The sequence below is a fragment of the Numenius arquata genome, chromosome 2 (genome assembly GCF_964106895.1).
Source record: "Numenius arquata chromosome 2, bNumArq3.hap1.1, whole genome shotgun sequence".
Lineage (NCBI taxonomy): Eukaryota > Metazoa > Chordata > Aves > Charadriiformes > Scolopacidae > Numenius > Numenius arquata.
Window position 1 is genome coordinate 8,443,438 of NC_133577.1, and position 16,950 is coordinate 8,460,387.

At 44.2% G+C, this 16,950-nt stretch overlaps 1 protein-coding gene across 1 annotated transcript; it reads right to left on the reverse strand.

Moving 5' to 3' along the window:
• Window positions 1-750: 750 nt before the first annotated feature.
• RSPH3 (radial spoke head 3) lies at window positions 751-10,429 on the reverse strand. The gene is made up of 9 exons (XM_074168978.1): window positions 10,299-10,429; window positions 9,542-9,629; window positions 8,258-8,399; window positions 6,574-6,719; window positions 5,805-6,008; window positions 4,633-4,795; window positions 3,480-3,566; window positions 898-1,073; window positions 751-849 (listed from the first exon to the last, which is right to left on the reverse strand). The coding sequence occupies exons 1-9, from the start codon at window positions 10,427-10,429 to the stop codon at window positions 751-753; spliced, it is 1,236 nt and encodes a 411-aa protein (XP_074025079.1).
• Window positions 10,430-16,950: the final 6,521 nt, after the last annotated feature.

Genomic DNA, 16,950 nt, shown 5'->3' on the forward strand with positions numbered 1-16,950 from the left:
ACACATACATGTGGCAGTGCAGGCCACCACGTTGTCAATCATGTCTGGTACTGTTTCCAGTGAAATGGCAGGAAAGGACAATTATAAAAAAAACCTGAGGCTGGACTTAGCACATGGCTCCAACCCCTCACCAGGGCTCTGGGAGCCAGGAGGCTAGGGAGGATTTTGCACTGGGCAGAAATTCCCAGTGGCAGATAACTCTTGGAACTTTAAGAGCAACAACAGCCTTTGCTCTATTACCTGCTGAGATGTCCATCTAAGTTTGTCAGGAAAGGAGAGACTAACATGACTGACAAGAAATTTATCTAAGTGCCATAGCAGTTATGTTTCAAAACAGGGAAAGTAAGGAAATTCTGCTCTGAGAACATTATCAAAGTACTTGCAAAGGTTATTAAGATGCTGTCAATGTCCCTCTCATGACACCCACCACCCACCATGTCCCACACCTCCTAGCACGGGGTGTGGGACAGCATTACTTTTCAACTGTAAACATCCCAGTTTTTTGATGGACTGCATTGTGTAGAAGGGGATGGCATTTCACTGCCATTCATTGCACTAGTAACCTCTGTCTTGCTTCTTACAGCCTGAAATCAGCAATGCCAGCATACAGAAAACACACTTTAATGCTCCACTGCTGCTTGGGTTCATCCTTCAGCATGGCTAGGGCACAATACTTGTAAATAGATAGGAATTAGTTTCTTCTTCCAGCTAAGCGATTCATCTCCATTTGCTTGATGACTTGCCTGCTTGTTACTCAATTTCCAAATCCTCTGTTCCTGCTTGATCTGCCTCTTCTAACTGGAAAGAGGTGCGACGTGAAAGCTGTTCTTCAGCAACAAGTTGGTCAGTCTCTTCCTTCTCTGTGACCGGTGGATCAGTCTCTTCCTCCTCTGCGACCGGTGGATCAGTCTCTTCCTCCTCTGCGACCAGTTGGTCAGCAGCATCTGTCTCACCGGCCTCCTGGGGTGCTGCCTCTGTTGGCTCAGGCTCTTCAGCAGGTGCCTCTGTCTGATCAGGCAGAGGTTTATGGCTAAATGCATCTAGGCGTTTTTCAACCACTGTACTAATCAAGGCTGAAACAGAGAAAGCCACCATTAGCAAACATGGAGGAAAAAACCCTATGATTTGAGATTACTTTATATATTACTGATCTATAACATCTTGAACAGGGATAAAAAAACAACACCAAAAGTAACACAAGAAATGAAAGAGTACTAGAATGAGAAAAAACATCCCTGCTGCTGTAGCCTAGTTCCAGCCGAATGAGCAGTTTACACTGAAAGCAGTGATTTGAAAGGGTTCACCTGGATAGTTTTGTTCATTTCCTCACAGTTGTTCCTCACTTCTGGAGCAGTTCACCCCGCCAGTAACAAGGACTAGCCAGGTTGCACACAGCATGATGGCTTTGGCAGTGGGAAATACTGGAACTATGGGAGTCATCACAAGATTTCATCTTTCTGAAAAGCAGCTGTAAAGCACCTATTGCTGTTTAGCCTTTGTATTTTTTTCTAAATATTATACCCTTTCCAAATCAAAGAACACAACCACAACAACAAAAAAAAAAAGTCAACACTCACTTTGATTTACATCATTTAAACACGAAAAACAGAGGCCAACAATGAAGGAAGAGAAGTGTAACACAGAAAATAGGACAATGTACAGGTACTAAAAAGAGTTTCATTGTTAATTCATGGGTTGATTTCTCTAAGAGGACAAACATTTCTGCCTTACACTATGGGTGCTTCCCTTGTAGTTCACAGTAACAGTAACAAAATAAATTCTTTAAGGAGCATATTCATTCAAATGTGTTGAAAATGGATCCTTAGAGATTATTCCTACGCTTCTCCGTAAGTGGGGGAAGAAGCCACAAACTATCTCAGCCAGGGCTGTGTCTGCCTCTACAAAACTTGGACAATCTAATTTACAGTTCCTTTTGCAGAGATGATGTTTAGTCAACAGTGGGTGATTGGGTATAAGTCAGGAAATACAGAGGGTAAATCAGGGGCTGCTGTTATCACTTATTGGCCTGCTCCAGGTGCCCTGTGTGTCTGGTTCAAGACCACAATACTTGCTTAAAAAATTAAACAGAAAGATTTAATAGGAATATGATAGATGTTCTCATCCATCTCACATCATCAATGCAGCAGCATTCTCCTTGGGATGTTTATTAAATAGTCTCATAAAATAATTCTTTCTTAAAAGGAGAGAAAATTCCCTCCCTTCTGAAGAAGCTACATGAAGTGAACCTTGAGTGTACGTACCAGCACATATATCACAGGATGAAACACCTAACAGACCAGCTGTAATTATCCAAACTATATCCTAACAAAGCATCCTGGTTAAACAGAAAATAAACCCAAAGGAAACAAACACAATTGTTATTCAAACCAAAAATCACAGCAGGAGGAAAACTATAGGAATGAAAGATGTAATGCAAGTATAAAAAGTGGTTTGGTCTAGGACCACCATAGTGGACATGCATTTATCATAATTTTGTGTTTCCACACAAGGCAGAGTTTAGATTGTTCATGTATTTCAACTACAGCCTGTGAAGACTGACTAATAAAAGAACCTGAATACTTAGCTTGAATTAGCCCAAAAGATGGCTGATATTTTAAACTATTTCAAAAGCAAGGACATTCCCCATCCCTGGAAGTGTTCCCGCATCCCTGGAGGTATTGAAGGCCAGGCTGGATGGGGCTTTGAGTATCCTGGTCTAGTGGGAGGCGTCCCTGCCCATGGCAGGGGGGCTGGAACTAGATCTTTAAGGTCCCTTCCAACTCAAACCATTCTGTGATGCTGTGACATGATTATTGACTGCTGAGGAGGTAAGCCTTTGTTTTGATGAAAAATGCTGGTTACTTGACTTCTCAGTCAGCCACGGCCTATGATTATCCCTCTCTTCTCCTTTCATGTAGGATGAACATATTACTCTGTAGCTCAGGGAGCTCACACAAACAAGTTAAGAGACTTTTGTGGTATACACATGGCTGTAGGCAGGATGAGCTTTTGTGTTCCCACCGGCACTATCAGGCACGCTACAGAGAACAGCACAGCGACGATGGCCGTGTAACACATGGGGGAAAAAAAAGTTACATAGCAGAGAAAATAATTGGTCTTCTTTAACTATTCTGCTCCTGCCAAATGTATTACATCTCCCAGCATCAACACATCTCAAACAGTATAAAGCCAGCGGAGAGAAAGTAGTGCAGCATGACTGACGCTTCCATTATTTCAGCTGAAAATCAATTACCTAAGCATATGTAGTAGTAGTTTTCCAACATTAAAAATGTTTTAATATAGTAAAAAAAAAAAAAACCTAACACAAAAAGCCATGGGTACTTGGAGTTCTTTCTAAAATGACACCTGCTACCTTAACTCACAATGACCTTGTAAAATGTGATATTTGTTCTCAGTGGGGAAAAAACAATCAAGAACATCAAGCAGCTCAGATTACATTCCAGGATTTGGTAACTTACAGTCAAGCATTGTCCTCCCCAGAACCTTCCTCTCTAGTGTTTCTTCCACCTCTGTCATCAGCCACGGAAGGAATTCTGTCTCAATATCTGTAAGCGTTTAGCAGGAAGAAAGAAAGAAAAAATTTTTTTTTATTAAGGATGAGCAACAGGATCTTGAAGCTGTTTTTCATTTGCTATGATCATTAAGGGATAAACAACCTTGGCAAAAGACGCTTTCTTTGCAAGGACCAGATTAAATCTCTCAGGTGTTGTCGAGTTTCTTATCTCCTGCATCTCTTACTAAGGTTCCTCATTGTTATGAACCCAGACCAGAGTCCTCTCAACTTCGGTTGATTTTCAAAGGGGTCTGGCACCCTTGAAGGGCTAGCACAGATGAGATACACAGTAATGTTCTAGTGAGATGAAAATAACTACCCTGAACAAGTCAGAAGAATAACATTTCCTGCCTTGCTTTCCAAAGACATCTGGCTTCTGGTCAGCTGAAAGCATTTGTTCCCTCTGACTAAAGAGCTCTTGCTTACCCATGTATTTCTCAAATCATGCTCTTTGTATGCCATGGTCCCAAAGCCTGCCCTGTTTGCAAAATATACTGTTTCTGCATTTGCCCCATGACTTGTTCTGGAGAGAGTGTATCTGCTCCCAAACTGTGGTCTGGGCACCTGTACATTGCCTGGGGAAACGGGGTGCAGCAAGGTAGCCTATCAGAAATGCTGATTCTAAAAGCTTGGATGTTACCAGTGTACAACTCCAAAGTTATTTTCAGGGCCAAATTATAATTGAATAATTTCTCCATTACTCTGATAATCATTATCAAAGAATGACATATAGATTTAATTGTATCAAAATACATTTACTTCAATTTGGATCTCTCTCTGCTCTACCAATCCTAACCACCCATTTATTTCTCTCCAGTTCAAAGCACCTCCTCTCATTGTAACACTGTCAGCTCTTGCTTATTCTTGATTACTTGTATAGATGACCAATGTTTGTTTCAAAAATTTTAGTTTGGAAACTACATCTTCATCCACAAATGTAAATGAATAAAGTCTTGTGACATTATTCTAAATCATACAACAATAAGCTATGTTTTATGGTTGTTTTGACCTTTGCATTTCTCAGTTCACGTATTAGAAAACTAAAATAAAATACAAACCTCTTTCTATAGGGTCATAAAAAAACCCACTGTCACGAAGATTGTTGAAGACTGCGGGAATGAGATCACTCAGGTAACGCTGAGCGAATGCCCGAGCTGCAATTTTCTCTGTGGTCTCTTTCTGTTTCTGCAGCATTTGCATGTGCTGGAGTTTGCGACGTTCCTGTCAAGACAATATTGCATGTAAAACTTTCAGGCCTTTAGCCATTACTCCTTTGATCTAGTTTTTGAAGAATGATTACAGTGTGAGAAATAGCAAAGCTAAGAGTACTGATGCTTATGGCCTCTAACTTTCACAAAAATTTCTCATATGAACAAGTGCTTGAAAGCAAACTTGTACTCAATCTATGGAGTACTAAAGAGCAGAAGGACTACAGGGGAACACATTCCTTTGGCATACCTTTTCTGATTTTGGCAAGTCTGTAAAATAAGGGACTTGTAGCTGGCCAAATGAGACCCTTCTCTGATACCTTAATATGCATTCATCTTATGATTCTTTGGTTTATTATTGCAGATAAAGCTGATCGTTGGCCTTGGAATAAGATGAAGTTGAGTCAGGATTTCCTGAACTTTTCATCTTTCCAATTTTATATCCTATTTGATATAATTAAAGATTAAAATTCATATTGGTCCAGGAAAACATGGAAAAAAAACCCCAAATATATAAGGCTGAGGAATAGCGAGTAATTAAGACTTGCCCTTTCTATTTACTAGATAGTACTAATACAGCTTAATACTTGGAGATCTTGAGAGGCATGTGTGCACATCCAGTAGTGCACGCATTGAGTGTGAAAGACTAGGAGGTGCCTCTCTTACTTTCAAGCTCCATGACTATTCATTTAGCAGTTATTATAATGAAAAGGTTTGAGTAACAGCTGCACTAGGTACAAAGGGTACTGTTGGGTTTGGCTTCTCAGTCAGGTGTTGGGAGTACACCAGTTCCCTGGAGCATGACTGCTCCGAATAAACACAACAATGTCGTGCTCGCGCATGAGAGCAAACGGCAGAGTGCAGCTGTATGGCACCAAAATGCTTTGAGGAATATCAAACTTGATAATACCCTTTTTGGGCACATCCAGCTTATTTCACAGCTAGTCTTTTGGTACTGGAAATGTTTTTTTCTCTTCTGATAAGCATTCAGACAGGCCTGTTTTTCTCTTAGGAAGTCCTACCTTCTCCTCTCTGTATCGCCTGTCCTGCTCTTCCAGGCGCTGTGCTTCAGCAAGCTCTGCATTACGCAGCTCTGCATAGGCACGCTGGCGTGCCCACAGCTGGGCCAGCTCTTCTTCTTCCATGACTTCCAGCAAAGCTTGCTCAATCGTTTTCCCAACCAACACTTCCAGGATTGGCTTGACTTCAATGTCGAAGTCAAACAACTGAGGATGGGAGTCAAGGAAACAGAGACAAACAACCCTTGATCACAATCAGTCCTGGCATCTTGGCAAGGAGAAGAGGAGGATGAACAAAGCCCATGTGCTGAAGGCAGGCCTGAGACACGCAGGTGGGGACCCAGTGACAGCCAAAGCCAGAAGCATAAATGCAGCTGGTGGCTCAGTGATGAGTGGGCTGGAGTGAGACACCACACACCCTACCCCAGCCACTGTGGGGGCTGCCAGGGAGAAGCAGAGCACTCACCTGGACCCTATTTCTGCTCACCTCTGGATTTCCAGACCCTTCTCGGGCTGGAAACTCTTTCTATAGGAGAGAGCATTTCTCAGCATTGCAGTTCTTAGCTGAAAGCAGCAGAACCAGTGCACATGGAGAAGCACCTTTCTTACTTTTGCACTTAACCTCACAGCAGACATCAGAGACTTTTCTTCTTTTTCACATGTTCTGTGAGGATAAGTTTCTTTCTGCTTCTGCCTCAATTTTGCATCGGAAACATGTTTTGTATGGGAGACATGGTTTGACAGCACTTGCAGATCTGACTTCACTTCATACCTCTCCTTCTTCTATTTGCGTGGCCACGTCTTTTCCTGTTTTGGCTGGTATGAAGAGCGGAGTGGCTGGTCTGTCCAAAAATGCATCTGTTTGACACTCTATATCAACCTCTATTACCCGGTCACTAATCTCTTCCAAATACAGCTCTAGAAATAAAAGCACAATGAATGATGTAAGTTGGATTCTTTTTATTTTAACTGTTAACTATTTTTGATGACTCTATAGAGTGAATTATATCCAAAGAGTGCAAAAAAATTGCTTTCTATAAAATAAATAAATAAAAAAAAAAGACACCTCAACTTAAAACATAGATCAGCTTGCTGCATAGGCCATCTGATGTCACATTCTCTGTAATGTCTGGTGCACTTCCTAAAATGGCATTTCACTTAGTAGGTTTCAAAAGTCAGTCTGGCCCATTTCAGCCCACCTTGCAGAATAAGCAATTCTTAGTAGAGTCAACGGGATAGGACAATTTGAAAAAGGGATAATGATTGACTATGTACTAATGAGTAATACTGGAAACACGTATTTTTTGCCATTCTATGCAGCAAACCAGAACACTGGATCTGTTGGGGTTAAAGAATGATGCTCTACTTCTGACCCCACCAGAAGTGGCTTTGAGGTAACCACACATCTATAACAACATGTGCTTGATTTGAATTATAACTGTCTCCTACTGCAGAGATAAATAGCCTGGCTCAGCTAATAAGGTCTGTGGAGTACCACAGAATCACATGGGGTTGGAAGGGACATCTGGAGATCATCTAGTCCAACCCCCCCTGCCAGAAAAGGCCCACCTAGAGCAGGTTGCACAGGAACCAGGCAGGTTCAAAACCAGGCAGGTTTTGAATGTCTCCAGAGACAAAGACTCCACCACCTGTCTGGGCAGCCTGTTCCAGTGCTCTGCCACCCTCAAAGAACCCTCAAAGTACTTAAAATTATCTGCACTAGTCAGTGGGAAGGATATGAAAGAAGGACTTCCACACTAGATAGCCTCCTTCTGCGTCCAGCAGTATTTGGATGGTGAAAAGCTGCTGTGGGCATTGGAGGTGGTGTAGGAGGTTTGGCGGGGCTGGGGCAGAGGGAGCGTTCAGCAGCCAAAGACCATGTCTGATTAGCGAGTAACACAGCTTTTTCCCATTTGTAACTCAGTCCAATCTGAAAGGATTTTCAGAGGGCACAACAATACACTCACCTCATGATTACCCCACTGGCAACTTTTGGTTTTCCAACAAATAAAATTGTTTTACCACAAATAGGGCAGTTTCCTATTCTAAATTAGGGTGCGTCCCCCAGTTTCTAATAGTAGTTTTATTATTACATAAAACTGCATTCTTAAGCAAAATTTTTTAAAACGCCTCTATTTTAAGCATATACCAAACTTCTCTGACAATACTGGAAAAGGAAAGAATAAATGAAGAAGTCTTGACTAGTGGTCAAGAATCTACACTGAAAACTGAAAAACAGAGCCTCTGGGAAAATGTCACTAATTAGCCACGTTTATTAAATACAACTAAAAATAAGGGGTTATAATGGAAAGAATTAGAGAACCTCTGATTCTAGAATTCTATGATTCTAACCTTAACCCTGTGTGATTCTACCAACTGCACCATCAATTTACTAAGTGAATATAAATCAGCAAGTTTTTTTTTCAGATGAATTTTTAAAAAATTCAGTCTTTTACCCGTCTGCACATGAACATGCTCTCTGCCTTCCACAGGCTCAGGTGTTCTTGATTGCATTTGCTCTTTTGTGCGCTTTCTAGCCAGTGCTCTTCTCCGTGCTTCCCTCTGCCTTTGAATCTCAAGGAGAGTGGGTTGGGTACTCTGAGCAGGAATGAAGAAGAAAAAAAAAAACCATACAAACCAGATTACACTTCGTACTTGGAAATGATACTAATTTCTTCTCTGTAGAAAAGTGAAGGTAGTTGGTTGATTTTAATGCTACAAATCTAGCATTTTGAATTTACTTTTCTAGGTCCTGACCCTAAATTTTCAGTTACCTTAAAGACTGTATGGCATGAAACTAATGAGGTGTGCTAGCTGCCTACAGGCACATACTAATGGCATCTCACACTAAGAGCAATCAGTTGCTATTAGGAAGTGGATATTTTATACAGAACTTGGCTTTGCAACATAAAGTATATTAAAATGGCACATTCTTGCTGACAAGTGAGAGTTTCTAGGTAAAGCTTTAAGAAGGTCAAATGGACTTAAACCCCGTTATCATATTATCAGCAGAATTGTTTGCTAGATGAAAATTATAGGTTCTTTATTGCTGATGAAGCAAAAGAAACCCATACTAACTTTTATTTTCAGTACTGTGTTTGTGGATTGAAACGAACATCACTTTTGAACTTCTGAAACAGAAGACAGGTGAAATTCACCCTAAGAAACAGCTACTGAACAACACAAAGTAGCTTTTAAAAATACAGACTGCTTTAAACCCTTATATGATCAGAGTATCTATATAGAAATATTATCTGACAATAAAGTATCACTAAAACATTTACTACTGTATCAGGATAAATTAAATACTTTTGCCTCCATACAAGCAGCTTTACATACAGCAGGACTATCTAGCTCTGCTTCTTTAGTAGAGTAAGCTAAAGTCTACCCCAAGACTTAATTTCCCAAAAGCTGCCACTCTCACTGATAACACCTGTGGATGCATACGGTAACAGATGATGCATGTCAGCCATCATTACATTAAAGAAATGGGGGGAGAGGGGGAATCAAGTACCTAAAAAAAAAAAAGTCATAAATACAGAATGTCATAGGAAACTAAGTACTTTGAAGAAAGGCTGAAAACAGTTGCATACTAGTTTAACTGGAGAGCTTGTGACTGTGTGAAACGCTTTAAGTAAAATTACAGCTTCAGTAGTTAAAATTATTAGTAAGGAACAGTTTTCCTGTCCTATCTATTAGTTTTCAACAATGCTGCAGTACAAACTACATAAAAGACATACCACAGGTACGACTTGAAGGGCATAAGTGTTGCCACGCACCACTCTCCTGTCATACATCAAGTGGACGTAACGAGGAAGTTCCTTCTCTCTGCGACATCAAGCACAAGGCAGTTGTGGTTACAGAGCTGCAACCTGTACGTTTATATATAAACACCTCAAACAGGCCAGAAGGGCTTGGAAGGGCCAGAGGTGAGAGTTTCCCCTGACAGATGAATGGTTAGAGTTGGAAGGGACCTTAAAGATCATCGAGTTCCAACCCCCCTGCCATGGGCAGGGACACCTCCCACTAGAGCAGGTTGCTCAAAGCCCCATCCAGCCTGGCCTTGAACACCTCCAGGGATGGGGCATCCACAGCTTCCCTGGGCAACCTGTTCCAGTGTCTCACCACCCTCACAGGAAAGAATTTCTTCCTAGTATCTAATCTAAATCTCCTCTCTTTCAGTTTGAAACCTTTACCCCTCGTTCTATGGCTCCACTCCCTGACCAAGAGTCCCTCCCCATCTCTCCTGTAGCCCCTTTAGGTACTGGAAGGGGCTATAAGGTCTCCCCAGAGCCTCCTCTTCTCCAGGCTGAACAACCCCAACTCTCTCAGCCTGTCCCCATAGCAGAGGTGCTCCAGCCCTCTGATCCCCCTCCCCGGGGAAAGGCGGCGAGGGAGAAGGAGCGAAGGGCAGGAGGGGGCGGCAGCGGTGCCCGTTCGGGGCGCGCAGGCCGCGGGGGGCTGGATGGCGCGGCCCGCCGGACACCGGGCACTCACGGCTCGGCGGCGTCCGGCGGCGCTCGGTACTTCGGGCGGGCGGGCAGGGAGCGGGGCCGGCTGCAGTAGCTGTAGGGGACGGCGGAGTCCGTCGCCGTCGCCGCCATCTCCGGCTGTTGGGCGGGCAACATGGTGGGGTCCGGGCGGCTCGCTGAGGGAGCCGTAGCGGCCGCCGACGCCGCGGCAACCGTCTCCAGGGCAACGCGCGGGCGGGGTTGGGCCTGAGGCGGTTGCGGCGCTGTGGGGCGGCGGTTGGGCCCTCTCCCTCAGGTTTTCCTGGCAGGAAGGAGGTAAAGCCTGAGGGAGATTCCAGAGGGACGTGGCGGCTCTCCGGGAGCTGGGACGCTTAGCGGGAAACGCCGGCTTTAACTGCTAACGGGGTTTGCGCTTGGCGGCGCTGCGGGGCCCCTCCTGGGCCGAGGTAATGAGGGAGTTTAACCGCCGGGTGTCACCGTTGTCCTCCCTCCTCGGGCTGCTCAGGGTGTGGGGAAGGTTCCCAGTTAAACTGGCGGTGCCTTAACCCCGTCTGCAGTGCTACCGAGGATGCAAAAATCGGGTGGGGGAATCGCAAGAACCTGTCGGGTGGTGGGCTGGCGGCTTAAGCACCGGTGTCCTGGAAGGCGGGCCGTTATGGTTTGAGGAACCCACAACAATTTATTGTCGATTACACAATTATTCTTATCACCAGATGACCCTTCTCAGCCCAGGAAGGGGGAACAAGGAAACACGAGGGTTGAAATATAGACAGATTTAATAGTATACAACTAAACAATTAACATTAATAATACTAAAGAACCAATATTGATCCCAATACCAATATGAAATACACAAGGGTTATACTCAGCTAATTCATAGATTCATAGATTGGTCCAGGCCGGAAGAGACTTCCAAAGGTCATCTAGTCCAACCTCCCCGCAGTCAGCAGGGACACCCCCAACTAGACCAGGTTGCCCAGGGCCTCATCGAGCTTCACTTTGAATATCTCCAGGGAAGGGGCCTCAACCACCTCCCTGGGCAACCTGTTCCAGTGTTCCACCACCCTCATGGTAAAGAACTTGTTCCTAATATCCAATCTAAATCTCCCCTTCTCCAATTTTAAACCATTGCCCCTCATCCTGTCACTACAGGCCTTTGTAAACAGACCCTCCCCAGCCTTCCTATAGGCCCCCCTCAGGTACTGGAAGGCCGCTATTAGGTCTCCCCGGAGCCTCCTCTTCTCCCGGCTGAACAACCCCAGCTCCCTCAGTCTGTCCTCATAGCAGAGGTGTTCCAACCCCCTGATCATTTTAGTGGCCCTCCTCTGGACCCTCTCCATCAGGTCCATGTCCTTTCTGTATTGAGGGCTCCAGACCCACACACAGTACTCCAGGTGAGGTCTCACCAGAGCAGTGTAAAGTGGCAGAATCACCTCTCTGGATCTGCTGGCAACACTTCTTTTGATGCAGCCCAGGATGTGATTTGCCTTCTGGGCTGCAAGTGCACATTGCCTGCTCATATCACGTCCATAGGTTGTCCCTTGTCTACTGACCTAGTCACTCTATCATAGAAGGCCACTAGGTTAGTCAGGCAGGACCTGCTCCTAGTAAAGCCATGCTGGCTGTCTTGAATCATCTCCGTGTCCTCCATGTGCCCAAGCATGGCATCTAGAAGGATCTGTTCCATGATCTTCCCAGGCACGGATGTGAGGCTGACAGGTCGGTAGTTCCCAGGGTCCTCCTTTCTACCCTTTTTAAAAATGGGTGTGATGTTTCCTCTCTTCCAGTCCGCAGGGACTTCACCTGACCGCCACAACTTTTCAAATATCGTGGAAAGTGGCTTGGCAACTACATCAGCTAGTTCCTTCAGGACTCTGGGGTGTATTTCACCAGGTCCCATGGACTGGTATATCTTCAGGTTCCTCAGTTGATCACGTACTATGTCTTCACTTACAGTGTGAGGGACTTTGTCACCTTGGTCACTAACTTGTGGGCCATCAACATGGGAGCTAGGAGGAAAGGGGTTGCCAGTGAAGACTGAGGCAAAAAAGTTGTTGAGAACTTCCGCCTTCTCCTCATCCGTTGATACAAGTTCCCCACTGTTGCTCATCAGGGGGGGTACGTTTTCTTTGACCCTCCTTTTCTGGTTAATGTACCTGTAGAAACCTTTCTTGTTTTTTGTACATTCCCTGCCAAATTCAGTTCTAGCTGTGCCTTGGCCTTCCTGACCTGATCCCTACACAGCCGGGCAACGTCCCTATACTCTTCCCAGGATGCCTGTCCCTTTTTCCATTTTCTGTGTAGCTCCATCTTGCCCTTTAGTTTGACCAGCAAGTCACGGCTCAACCATGGTGGTCTCTTGCCCTCCTTGCCCAGTTTCCTACATGTTGGGATTGAGATCTTTTGTGCTCTATAGAGAGTATCCTTAAAGATCTGCCAGCTTTGTTCCGCTCCATTGTCTTTGAGGGCCATATCCCACGGGGTCCTCTTTACTAACTCCTTGAAGAGTTGGAAGTTTGCTTTCTTTTCAATTACATTGCTTTCTTTTCAATTACATCAGGAGGATTCTGTGCACCCCCAGCAAACGTCAGACACTGCGAGTGCTGCGGCTTCGGGAGAAAGGGAAGGGCTCAGAGGTCTGGCACCGGGGCAAGAAGTTCTCAGGATGGCAGCCATCAAGGGAGACAGAGAGAACTCCTCAGCAAACTTATAATATAAATTTATATTGAATGAGACATTCATGGTATGAAATAATCCTGTTGGGCAGCTTGGGTCAAGCGCCCAGGTCCTGCTCCTCCTCATCCCCACCTGGCTAACTTGAAAACACTTGAGATCCTGAAACTCACATACCATAGCTGGCTATAAAGTAAATATTTTCACAAATTTGGACATTAGAGTCTTCTAAAAGTGCAGTTTTCCCAAGCATTAGAAGAAACTTCACTGAAAAATAAAATTACTGAAAGATAAATTGGTCCTGTTTTGTTCAAACCATGACAGCAGCCCAAACAGCTGCACTCCTGATTTTATTTTTTCCACACAAGTAAAGGGTTTGGATACAGTAAAGGTGGTGTATGATGGCAGATGGGAGAGTGAGGTGGGTCCTCAGAATGCCCTCCCATGTCCATAGTGAGGATGTGTTTTTAGATTCTATGAAAAGTTTCCATTAAAAGAAACAAGAACAAATAAAGGTTACTGATCTAGTGATAGGTCTTTTTTTAAACCTATGTGGGTAGTGATATAAAGGCTTGATTACTTCGGCAAGACTGAGTATATAAAATAATAATGTATATAAAATATATACAGTATTTTATATTTTATATAAATTATATAAGATAATCCATGCCCTTTGTTTCTGAAATCTTTGGTTCACGTGTAATTCACTGACGAAATGCGATTTATTTGAGCTCAGTTATGTTACTGTGGCAGATGTCTGTGCTCCGTGACAGCCCTGTGTAGACAGTCACAGACAAGAGAACTGCAAGTAGCAGAGAACACTTCATAGGAGGTCTTCAGGGCACAAGGGAAGCAGAAAAGCAAGAGAAACTTTCAGAAAAAGAAGTAAAAAAACCCCACCCCAAACCAAAAAAAAACCAAAAAAACAAACCACCCCTAAAAAAGACCTTACCAAAAAGCAAGGGTAAGTGTGGAAAGCAAGGGAAAAGAGGAAGAAACGGTTTTGTAATTAATTAATGGGCAGTTGCAGAGTCACTACAGAAATGGGAGTTGTGTTGACTGCACAGTTACCAGCTGGGTGGTGGGACAAGAGGATGTGGGGCTGCAGGAGCACAGTGCAAGTGTCACTGAGGTACAAGTGGAGAGCAATCCTTCAATATTTGCTTGTGTCTGGGCAAGCAAATTTAATGAATAAGCAGCTCAGTCCAGCCAAGCCAGAGCACTATGGCCCTTAAATTTGACCTGAAATAACCTCCTTGCCTAAGCAGGGACAAATTCAAAGACAGATCGATTGGCCAGGGCCGCCTTCTGCCAAGTTTGAAAATCTCCAGGGATGGAGGTTCTTGGGGTAGCCTTGAAAATCCCAGAAAGCATCAATGCCATGAGATGTCTGACAAAAATAGAAAAAACACAGTACAAGCACGGAGAGCCATCAGTGTGACTGCAAAGATGAAAGAATCACAGAGCCCAAATGAGGTGTATATGTACTATTTGCCCCAATGCTGTTGGAGAACAATTAATAGAAGCACACTGAAATCTGCTTTTAACTTGCTGCAGTGACGTGATCAAAGAGAATCAGCAATACTGCACCAGTATTGTATCACCAGTGTCTGCCAGCCTGGGGATGGTGTCTTTACTGTTGTTCCTAGGCACTAGGTCCAATGCATCTGTGATATTCAGACATTACCTACATATAGGCCTGGTCCAAATAGTGAGATACTTAGTTTTAAAAAATATGTGCCAATCTGAGAGTTTTGACAGATGGAAGAGACATAGAAGGAAAAATAAATAAATAACTGAGCTAAACTTGAGTCCCTATGGTGACATTGGCATTTTTTTAAGTAGGTTTGTTAATCTTGATATGTAATTATGAATAGAAAAAAATACAGATCCTATTGCTCATGTCTTCAAACCAAAATTTTTAAACTTCCTTTTCTCTGTAGCAGCATAGTTTCCTCTTGACCCCAGTCCTCAGCTTGTGGGTTGGGCTGGGAACTGCCAGTTCTGAAGGCCTTCATTTCTCCAACACTAGTCACAAAACTGATTTTATTATTCATGATTTCCATCCAAAATTAACAATCCTGCTTCCCCCTACCACTTCACCTCTGATTCTCAGTACCATCTTCCCTAGGTTCCCTTTCCTCCATGTCCCCCACAAGCTTTTTTTTTCAGTGTGACAAGCCTGCTCTCAGGGCTTGCATTCTCACCCTATGCCACCATGGGACTTCAGAGACAGTGACTGGAAGGAATTATGGAGGGGTAAAAAAGCACCTGAGAGGGTGGAGCAGTGCTCATTTAATTTTAAAGTGCCATTCATTAAACTGCTAATTGGAAAATCAATTGTTGGTGACCTTCCTATTCAGCTCAAATAGACTGTATGCTGCTAATCCCTCTCCATCCCCTTCTTACTTCTCCCTTCCTTGAACAGGAGTCTCCCAGGTGACTTCTTTTTGCCCCAGGAAGCTCTGCCTTTTTTTCTGTCTCCCTGTACTGAGGGCAGTTGTTCAACTGCACTAAACTTGCAGAGTGAGAAACAAGATTGATCTGCTTCTGTTGCCCCTTCACTGTAGCCTCGGTGTTTGTCCACCTTGAAATTAATTGCCCTTTATCACATCTCTGGGAGGCAGAGCAGTATCATCCGTGCTTTGTTGGAGTTAAACTGCACAGTCCAAGAACTGCACTGGGCAGGAGGCATGTAGAAAAAGCAGACCCTGATGCTGAGTAACCTAACTACAAGTTGCCAGTCTTTATCTCAAAACCATCTTCCCTGACCACCTGTGGAGAACTAGTGACTGCTCTGCTCTTTCATACACCCAAAGACTTCTCAAATGCCATGTTTTCTGGTGTCTATAGCTCATAAGATGGGTGTGCATCTGCATATTGTATCATGTAACATTGTGTACTCCTTGGAGTACAGCGCTCTGCTAAGTTCTTCAGTGATGCTGTGGTTACTTTCTCACCTCGTGACCAGTTACAGCAAAGAAAACTGGTTGGTGAATCACAGGCAAAGCTGTGCAGCTGCACTTGTTGTGTGAAGTCACAACTTCATGACGGAAAAGCAGAATTCACACCTGGAGGAGTCGGGGGGAAGGCGAGTGCTAAAACCTTTGCCTCAGTGCATGGAGGAAGAAGACAGGGCTATGCCCTATAGAATCATAGAATCATCTGGGTTGGAAGGGACCTCCAAAGGTCATCTAGTCCGACCCCCCCCGCAGTCAGCAGGGACACCCCCAACTAGACCAGGTTGCCCAGGGCCTCGTCGAGCCTCACCTTGAACGTCTCCAGGGAAGGGGCCTCAACCACCTCCCTGGGCAACCTGTTCCAGTGTTCCACCACCCTCATGGTAAAGAATTTATTCCTAATGTCTAATCTAAATCTGCTTTTTTCCAGTTTAAAGCCGTTACCCCTTGTTCTGTCACTGCAGGCCTTTGTAAACAGACTCTCCCCAGCCTTCCTGTAGGCCCCCCTCAGGTACTGGAAGGCTGCTATGAGGTCTCCCCGGAGCCTCCTCTTCTCCAGGCTGAACAACCCCAGCTCCCTCAGCCTGTCCTCGTAGCAGAGGTGCTCCAACCCCCTGATCATTTTTGTGGCCCTCCTCTGGACCCTCTCTATCAGGTCCATGTCCTTCTTATATTGAGAGCTCCAGACCCGCACACAGTACTCCAGGTGAGGTCTCACCAGAGCAGTGTAAAGTGGCAGAATCACTTCTCTGGATCTGGATTCATCTATATAGGATGAGGTTGAATCGCAATGCCCAAGACTGTGCAAGCATGTGGAAAAGTAGACAAATCTCTAATCTTTATCATAAGAGCATCTTCTCTGATCATCTTTCTTAGAATCTGCCTGGGCTTGGCTTTTAACATTTTTAAAAAATATGGTTTTATAATTTTCAGCTTGGCCTGTGTGATACTGAAGGTGCGGGGTTTGAATTTGGACTGTGTCATCTGTCAAGGAAGTTGGTGGGAGGTTTGTGGGTTGTTGGAAGGAAGAGTTTCAAGCAGCCG

What these genes read in the sequence shown, in the direction of transcription:
- RSPH3 (XM_074168978.1), bottom strand. Translation starts at nt 10,429, where the DNA reads ATGTTGCCCGCCCAACAGCCGGAGATGGCGGCGACGGCGACGGACTCC. An exon ending in CCGCCGGACGCCGCCGAGCC is followed by an intron (nt 9,630 to 10,298) that starts GTGAGTGCCCGG and finishes TTGATGTCGCAG; the next exon opens with AGAGAAGGAACTTCCTCGTT. An exon ending in GGGGAGGACAATGCTTGACT is followed by an intron (nt 1,074 to 3,479) that starts GTAAGTTACCAA and finishes TCTCTGTTTCAG; the next exon opens with CCTTGATTAGTACAGTGGTT.